This window comes from Aplidium turbinatum, chromosome 11 (genome assembly GCF_918807975.1).
Source record: "Aplidium turbinatum chromosome 11, kaAplTurb1.1, whole genome shotgun sequence".
NCBI classification, from domain to species: domain Eukaryota; kingdom Metazoa; phylum Chordata; class Ascidiacea; order Aplousobranchia; family Polyclinidae; genus Aplidium; species Aplidium turbinatum.
The window spans coordinates 6,398,019-6,407,838 of NC_137482.1; the positions used below are offsets into that span (position 1 = coordinate 6,398,019).

The 9,820-nt window shown below is 37.9% G+C and overlaps 1 protein-coding gene across 10 annotated transcripts in view; it reads left to right on the forward strand.

Annotated features, from left to right (window-relative positions):
* LOC145779363 (APOBEC1 complementation factor-like) overlaps positions 1-8,044 on the forward strand; it is a 48,689-nt gene extending 40,645 nt beyond the window's left edge. For all 10 annotated transcript variants that reach the window (XM_082590930.1, XM_082590932.1, XM_082590927.1 and 7 more), the window contains 3 exons: positions 132-779; positions 1,272-1,418; positions 5,691-8,044. In XM_082590930.1, the coding sequence (XP_082447056.1) occupies positions 132-779; positions 1,272-1,418; positions 5,691-5,849 (954 nt within the window). In that variant the 3' untranslated portion in view covers positions 5,850-8,044. The remainder of the gene's footprint in view (positions 1-131; positions 780-1,271; positions 1,419-5,690) is intronic.
* The last annotated feature ends 1,776 nt before the right edge of the window (positions 8,045-9,820 follow it).

Sequence of the window (9,820 nt, forward strand, 5' to 3'; positions counted from 1 at the left end):
AGTTTCTTGAGTTCTACGTTTGCAGAGCTGTCGCTATGTAATGTTGCAGATGGTGTTTGACTGCAAAATCGTATGCTCAAACTTGTCATTGAGTTGGTAGAAATGTTGTTTCACTTCTATTTTTCATTCAGGTACAAGGACAAGTTGTTAATCAAAACGGAATGGTAATTTATCCCACTGGAGTTTATGGAACTGATTTAGCTTACTATTCTTTGGGACAATACAATCTTGCTACTGGAGCACGGCCTATCCGTGGGGGAGCGCTTCGAAGCGATAGAGGACGAGGGGCTACTGGGTCACGTGCAGGAACAAACAGAAGCAGTTACCTTGGTTACAGCGCTGGTAAAGCGACTTACGGACGATATTACGCAAAGAATAATTTAGACCGGCCGGCTGAAACTAATGGTACAACTGCAATAGAAATTCCTTATCAAACAGCTGCTTCTATTAATGATCCCTTAGCAGTATCTCCTTCCGTGTACAACCCCAACTCTGGTATCACAGCTGTGGCAGCAGCGACGGCAGCCACGGTTGGACAAGTGATTCCGCCACAGTATGCAGCCCAAATGGCCCAACCATCTCTTCCTCAAGTAGTTCCCGCAGTTTTAGCTCAAACAAGTTCCGAATCTATACTTGAAGAAATATGTCAAAGATATATGTGGGGAACACCGACATATCAACTATTGGCTACAACAGGTCCGGACAAGCGACAGCTATTCCTATACAAAGTGTCGATTCCTGCTCTCACGAGTGCTTTTCCGCATCAGCCTTATTTTCAGGTAACAGATGTTGGTTGTTTGTGATACGTGTGCCAGAATTATTTTTTTGGTTTTCAGTTTCACAAAAACATAATTAGGAAAAGTAAAATGAATTGAGTTGAACGTCTTTGTACCATTAATAAAATGCAGAAGCCTATTGTAAGTTTTGCAGCTTACTGAAGTCGGTAGGCATGAATTGCTCACTGCATTAATTGGTATGAGTCAGCTATTAACGTAATATCTAAGCTTGTAATACTACCTTCCTCATCAAATATCATTGAAAAGATATCTTTAAAAAGCATTTGCAATTTCTTCTTACTTGATGCTACATTGACTGGTATTTGCCTAACAGTTGGTTACAAAATTTTTCTGGTGTTTTGCCTAGCTCTGCCATTGAACATTGTCAAATGGTAATCTCGTTGGTAGGCTACTTTGTATTTATGAATGCAATGATAAATTAAGCATGAAAACTTGATTTGAGAAAGTTTTATAAAACTTTTTGACCTTTTTCAGTCGAATAAACTCTGTGTCACTGTCGAAGAAGCTAAAGCTTCTGCAGCCGAATACGTTTTATCACAACTTGCCCTTCAAGCTGACGGGTCACCTGCAGTTGTTCCCATGGCAACAGTAATGGCCCCTCCTCCTCCAACAGCCTTCCAGGTATGTGATGAAAACTGTTGCTGGTAACAATCACAAAATAACTGCATTCTTCGAACTTTTAAACCATACTTTCAAACTAAATTTGCATCGAAACTTCAAAGAGTTCATATACTCACAAAGGTACAAAGCATTTGAAAAGATGATTAGATGGAGCATGGCCACCTGGAGATGCGGCCTGATTTGTCACATTTTGCAGATTTTGATTACAGCTACTGCTAGTGCTTGACTGACATTTTTTGAGATGTTTTTACTGTTTGCGGTTTCCTAATGACATAAAACTTTTTTGTTGCCTTGGGGAAGCAGTAGTAAATGAGAAAAAGTAAGTTGAAAAACGCAAAATCAGACTGTTATTGAAAATTAACAGTCTGACTAAAATCTTCGAAATCAAATTTTCTTTGCTTTTCAACATGTGAGAATGTTAAAACCTATTGTGTCATCTGGGGAAAAGAATAAAGAAAGCGTAAGAATATAATTTTTAGAAAAATTTATTTAAACGTTTGCTCAAAGTTAGAAAAACCTGGAAATTTCTGCAAAATGTGACAAATCAGGCCGTATCTTTAGGTGGCCATGGATGGAGCTATTGTAAAGCATTGGTTGAGTTATACTGTTAAAACTTAAAATTAGCAAAGTTATTTGGATTTATATGTACTGTATAGTGTATATTCATCATCATCGAATGTGTCATGGCCGATGTGGCTTTTCATGAACTAAATTTTAAGTTCTTGAATGTTTCTGGCGTTTCCAAGTTGTGCAGACAAAAATATATTTTCAAACAAAGAAAGCGTAGCCTACTGGAAGGTGGGTTCTTGGCCGCATAGTATGTCAATATTCAGATACTGATATCTTTCTTCCGTCTACTAAGCATTCTTTAGCTTATACCAACCTGCAAAATGGTAAATCTATAACAAAATTTTAAAAATAATCCTTTAGATAACAACCTACCGAATTTTAAGTCCAGTGGCATATGCATTAATAAAGTAGTCTATACCGTAACCACCAAGCCCTAACAAAATCGAATGTCGTACTCGGAATCGCTCCGAAATCACCCGGTGCCACAGTCACTTTGAGGCTGCCCCTAAATATCTCGGCGCCGTAGCGTTGGTGCCTACCTGACAGGTACGTAGGCTACGTGTCTGCTCCTACAAATCGTGGACCCGGTCTTCCTACTTTTCTTTTGGGGTGATATGTCGGAGAAATTAAAATGGTCTTTGAATTAAGCTGTTCTTAAGTTTTGCAATGAAGGTCCAGGTTTCATACCGCATGTTCATGTGTATATGTAAATTACGGTAAGCTGTTAGCAATTTGTGGACTTGTGAGTGTACACTGTACAGTGTACCAGGATTAGGATCAGAACAGTGATGCAGAGATTGTGGTCTTTAGTCTCACTTGGCGGTGGCAATATAATGCTTTTCGTATTGTCGAAAAAACAAAATAGGAGTTTATGTTAAAACATGTAAAACAAGTTTATTCCATTCCAAAAATACATTCTAATTTCATAACGCAAGGTTTTTTTTTCTAAATAGGTTTCTTGTTGGCATTTGGCAGTTTTGGACCACTCTTTGTTTGCCCTTTGTACTTAACGTCAAGCTTTGTTTGCTAAAACCTGTCGATTGTTTGCTTTCAATTACTCGGTGGTATCTCGTGATGGACCGGTGATGAACAGAGTTAATAAAAATGATTAAAATTGTGATAAATTGTCCATTCTGGAGTAGATGGCAAACAACTGTTTTGCATAATAAGCTCGTTTTTGCTTGTGTTGTTTTAACTGTTGTGGAAGAGGGCATACTTTTCGTAAATGTTTGTTCAACACAGTCTGGTGATGTAAAATTAGCACAACTGTTAAATAACATCATTGCTATGACATCATTATTATGACATCACATAGTGAGATTTTCTCAAAGGTCGTCGGTTCATCGTGCTTTGAAAGCTTCGTCAATTGCTCACTGTTGAGGATTTTATTTTAAAAAAAAGTAGAATTCTAAAAATCATTTTTAAGTCGTGTTCATTGTGATGCAGTAGACTACAATGTGATTTCACATGCAGCAGAGTAAGCAGCTGAAAGCATTGATGGACTGTACACTCATCTGGTCAGTTTCTACTATTTTGAAAGGCCATACCCTGATATGCCTATTTTGCTATTGCGCAATGCAGAAACATGGGCATTATCATCAAGAATGGAAAAACAAATTGTATTTTAAATTTAAATCTGTAGAAGAATGTTTAAAATTTCATGGAAGGAAAAATTACAACCGAAAATGTATTATTTAAAATGCACAACAACACGAAAGTTCTAGAACAAGGTTACTCAACTAATCTTAACAAAGGTCCAGTTTGACAAGTTGAATATTTTTAACGGTCCGGTAAATAAGTTATTTCACACGCAACCACAAAGTTAAACCATCTGTACCAAGCCATTTTTTAGGTAAAATGTAACTCGAATTGGATTTCTGAGAAGGTCTTGGGGAATCTGGGAGTCGAAGCCTTCCAGCAACTAGGATAATCACAGTAAAAATTGCTTTCTCCCATTAGAAATCTGTTGAAAGAAGCCCTGAAACGTGGCAAAGAGGTTATTCTTCCAAAAGCTTAAGGTGCACCATCAACACCCAGAAGGTCCGGATTTGGATCGCGGTCCGCCAGTTGAGTAGCCCGGTTCTAGAAACTATAAAAACAAAAGATTTGAAATATTTTGGACAGTAGGCTGTTTCGAAGTATTTTTATTTAAAGACAACCACTAGAAGAGAAAATGAATAAGAGCAAAATAGGAGCAGACCAGCAAAAATTTGGAATAATTATGTTAAAGACCGAACAAGTTTCGATCACAAAACTACAATGCATCGAAAAGTATTACAACAGACAAAAATTGGCATTTTATTGCTTCCAACCCGCGTGTTATCGTCTCGACAAGAGGAAGAAAGTTGGTGATAATGATTCAGTATCTTGCCAAGACACAACCTCATGCTCTCAAATCGATCAACTTTGGAGCGACATGCAAGCACTTTCACTACCCAGTTATTCAGTCGACATTATGGTTACTTTTGAGGATTTTTTTTATCAAATCTTATCATAATTTTTTGTCAACCCAGCCGCTTTTCCATGGTTTCACCGCAAGCATAAACTACAGTGTAATCCGGGAACATCATGAATCTGAGGTGGTAAAACAATAGACCTTCGGCCCCAAGAGGCTCACACGACAATAACGATGAACTACTGGATGATTGGTTAATCAAAGTTTCATCAATTTATCATAGTCTATCCTTAACTGAATCTTTCTACTGCACGATACCCACGCACGGAAGCAGGTCAGCACAATGGAATCACGTGACAGTTTCGGAAGCGTCAATCTATTGTTTGTCATTTAAAGGCAAACTGTTTGAAAGACAATGAGTTAAACTGACTATAAGAACATCAATTCAACGTCGTGAGATGGATATGATGAGTTCCAAAGCCACTTCCATACTGTCGTCGTGTTTCTTACTTTTAACTACGGAGCTTCCTGGTGCTACATTTTTATGCACCATAATCTAATGATTGCAATACAAAGAATACAGCGACCATGCTTTACAAATACACTACTATCTGTATCTGATACACACATAAACCAATCACAATAAAAAGTACACAAACACTAAGGACTAATAAAAAAAAGTTTACTGTATGAAATTGAGAGCTTTGTCACATTATGTGGTGAACTACATTTCTGATCGGGTTGAAGTCAAAGTTTTTGATTAGAGCAAATCTGAACTTACTTGTACTTTACCAAGGCTGTGGTATTTGGCCACAGCATGCGACTCTAACTTAGAATTTTTTTTGAAGGTTGGCTAACATTATGAAGATAAGCTACTTTAATGACCAATTCTGAACACACTAAAATCTTTTCCTGCCCGACTCCATAGCTTTGTAGGCTACTACACATAAACACTGAACAGTCAATATAATCAGTGCAGTTTACTGTTATTGCTGACCATCACAACGAAAACAATACATGTTAAACATAGCAAAGGTCTAGAAAAAAGTAGAAGCGACAAAACGAGAACGTTTTAACGATCTTGAGATGGAAGTAGGATAATCAATTCAAAATTTCGTACCGCCGCAATACCCTTGATAATATTATGAACATAATGTCTTGAATTGTGTAGGTCTGCGAAAGCAATCGTATAGAACTTGATGGCATTGTGTAAGATTTCTGTGACAACGAAAGCTTTTTGCCGAAAGACAAACGCTATTGCGTAAAATTGCTAAGTTGAACTGCTAAACCAATGCTCTTTTTTTCAGAATGTCTACGCGCCACCTCCTATCCAATTTCATCCGAATCCTGCTGCAGCAGCCTTACCCCACCAGTACGTTCCAGTGACCACCCCTTCACCAACAGTTCCGATGTCATTTGTCGATTTTAGTAATGTCATGCAACCAATCACTGTTCCCTTTCAATGATGTAATGGCTATGATGTTGCTATGGTTTTTATGCAGTCGCTTTAAGTAGAAAAAGATCTACTGAATTGTAATCATGAAATTCAATTGCAGTAGTACCCACTTATTAAGGGCTCACCTCCGAACAGGACGACTTTGGGCTGATTAAGCGGCAGGCCAATTAAGCAGGAACGATTTTCTACCACTCTTTTTACATTCGGTAATTCTGGACCGGACCAAATCGGGCTGAATAAACGGGTGGGCCTATTTACCGTGGTGTTAATAAGCTGGAACTACTGTCTGTATCAGTGACCAAGTTAGTGTTTTGTTAATACGACTGGCCGTTACGCTATTTTGTTTTGTTACATTGCTTGTAAAAAACTTTTATTAAAAAACTGTGGAATTGACAAAGTTACGGTGTGACTGATTTTCAGGCACCAGTTTATTCAGTTGTGTTGTATTTTTGCTTCCACTGTAATTTTTCGCTTTTTAACTTTGCTGCACAATAGTCATGCTTATTTTCCACTTATTGGTATCAAATGCTCACAAAATGAGCGTGTTTGAAGAAACTAGAGAATGGCAATATTGCCAGTGTAGTAGTGGTAATCATGAAAAGGCTTGTACTGTACTAGAACTACAGCACTTATGAGAATAAGTAGCCAATTTCTACGTCCATCCATCTTTTTCTCAGCAGAACCACTTAGGCTACTAACTGTATATGCATTACAGCGACACTGTATTCTGTTTAGCTGTGTACCGAACCGTAAATCCATGGTTACTAGCCACTAGCCAGTGTCGTAGTCGCTAGACAATTCATCCCATAAATACAAACAAAACGGATAGATGATAATCAGGCGCGGATCTAGGAGTTTTTTTTGGGGGGGGCCAGAAAATTTCAAAATGAATTAAAAAGTAAGAAAAAGATAAAACAGATATGAACAATCAGTGACTAGCCAAGAATTTGGGGGGTTTTGACGGCGTGTTCCCCAAAAGCGACACCCAGCGGCGGGGGGTCTGGGGGGCCTCCCCCAGAAAATTTTGAAAAATTACTTTGAATTTGGTGCATTCTGAGAGCATTTTCAACAAAAATATGGGTATAAATATTCCTGTAAAATGGTGCTGTCCGGCGGCATATCAAAAGGATAAGATCATGTTTTCTTCGGCATTTTTTCGTTTATAAAGCTAAGTCTCTATGTTTTCTTGTTGCTAATTCCTGGCTGAGATGTTTGAACGTTTGGTATTGGCAAAACTCGCTCTTTTAATGCATTTTCGCTTAAAATTAGGCAAACCTTGTTTTAGAGTCATAGAGACTGAAAGCATCATTCTCAATATCGTGACGTCACACGCGTGCCAAAGGAGGGGTTGTAAGTCCGCTGTGGGACTAATATCAGCTGTTTAGAAGCATATCAAACCATTCAACAATTTCTCACAAAATTTCGGGGGGAGCCCCCCATAGATCCGCGCCTGATGATAATGATATGCTGATATGCACGTTTCGACTTTAGCGCTGTTGCTAAGTTGTAGGGTAGTCTAATTATATTACTGAATGCAAAACTCCTCTTTTTCTGTCCAGACAAAGGTTCCTGAATTCGACTCATTTTTTCGCTTCATAACTCGCTTGCTTTAAGTAAAGAATTAAATTGCCTGAAAGCTAACTTTTCTACCCTTGTATAACCTATAAAAAGTACATTTTTTGCAAATCATAAAAAGTGACCCTTCTTGTGTGGCGGATTACCCAAACAGTACCATCCGTCATTTTTACATTGATTTAACGTTGAATCAATGTAAAAATGACGAACTTTGCTGTCTGGGAAAGTAGTTTGGCGATCCTAAATCAAACATCGTCAGCTTTAAGTTGTGACGTTTTATTGTTTTATTGCAAAGCGTTTTATTGTTGCAACAATGTTCTGTTGTATGTATTTTATTCGGTGACATTAAATCTATAAACAACATACAGCTTAAACGTTTAGAAAACATACAAATGTGTAAAATAAAATAAAGATGTTACAGCATTCATTTTTTATTATGGAACAAGCCAATTAAACTCACAAGCAGGTCACTTGTACTGTAAATAAAGTTTTTCACTTGTTCCCTAAAAATATTATATTATTTGTTGTAGCAGTATATTTGTGTGAATACGAGTGCCGTTAAACTTATGTGTCATGTGCCTCTGTTTTATTTCTTACTGAATAAAAGTGTAGTGCAATCGAAGTTGTGTACATGTTTTTACAGTTTTAAAATGAAAAAGGATACAATTGCCTTAACTTAACGGCAAGTGTTCATACTTCGATTCTTTAATACAGATCGGTTACCAAAAATCAATATTCAGTTCTGTTTGCATTGCAAAGCAATTATATTTACTTCATCAACAAGCAAAACCAAAATACTAGACAAGCAATGCGCATGCGTTGGCATAAGTCGGCTGCATTGCCGAGTGGTGAGAGTTCTGGAACGACGTTTGCAAGGGCACCGGTTCGACAACGCTACAGAGCATGCGGCTGTGTCTTTGGTAAGAAGACACTTAAGGCATGCCACGAAGATTGGCTTCCTTGCCTTCCCGTCCACTTAATCTAAATCTTCAACCACCGGTTGTAAGCCTGGATACGACAAACAGTAGACGACATCCAACATTTAAAGCAAATCTTAGACCATAGTGAAGATATACAACAAGGTTCAGCTTACCGCTTGCTAGCTTGACCGGAGGTAATTTTGCTTATGGGTAAAATTCATCTATCATGGGGGCTATTTAGGTTATCGACGTTTTCGTGTCGCCACTTAGCGAAGAAATTTGTGCAATAAATCCATTCACTAGTTGGCAGCAAATGCATGAAATAAATCAGTGCTCTAACAAGGGTTCTGTGGAACCCTAGGGTGGGGTCCCTGAGTTTAAATGGTTCCTGGAGGGTTCCTCGGTTTTTAGGAAAGTTGATTTCTTGCTTCCGTATATTGATGCGTTATTCTGAATTTTTAGATCACTGTACCTCATTTACACTCCAAGTAACCTAGGCCAGTTAGTGAAACAAGAAGTAAAGTGCAGTTAATAGTCGAAAAAGTAACATTGATGTAGTTATTGGGTCACTTGTTGAATATTTTGTTTAACAAAAGCGTTATTTACTTCTTAATGTAGATACTAGATATTAATGATTTGTTTTAGCCTGATGCTGCGGGTTCGCTGTAGTAATAGCGGTTTGCACTAACTTTCGGAACACAGCTCCCTAGTCATGTGCTATGACGACAAAAAACGTTATTGTTTCATTACAAATCTTTGTTATTGGGGGGTTCTTGGCAAACGCGAAAGTGAATCAGGGGTTCCGTGTTGACAAAAAGGGTGAAGAGCGCTGAAATAGATAAATCAATCACCTTGTTCAAAGTGCATTTCATAGTAGCCCTAAGTTGTAAACTTTAAAACACTGTACAGTAGATGAAACTGTTGCAAAGTTTGAAGCAAAGTTTTTGGTTTGGTTGGTTTTGAATCTTCAAGCAACATATGGTATAGTTTACTTTTACGTCTCGACGAGTAAGCTATGTCTTCTAACTTTAAAGTCGTGCGGCAGTGATACCAACATCACATTTTAATGTATTGGTAACAACCCGTAAGCGTTCTAATTAGAGAGTTACATCACAAAGCGAATAAGAACTCTCTTACTTGGTTAAGATCATCAGAGAGTGGACTTCAAATTGCAAATGTAGCCTAGCACGTGACCAAGTCTTTTGTTAGTTCTGCCTCAAACACTTTCTGTTGTCATGAACCAAGTTTCAAAATGCAAAATCAATGCTGCTATGTTGATTTTGTCAGCAACAGATTATGAAATCTTATTGGGGTGTCTTTGTCACATCGGTGACAAATGACCAATCCCAAAACAGAGGTAATACCCTAATCCAGTCAGAACTGAGCCTGATCAGTTTGATCATCTCTTTTCCTTTGGAAAATCTGACGTATGCTGTTAGCCTTTGTGTCTACAACAATCAGTCCAGAAACTAAACATGAATTATAG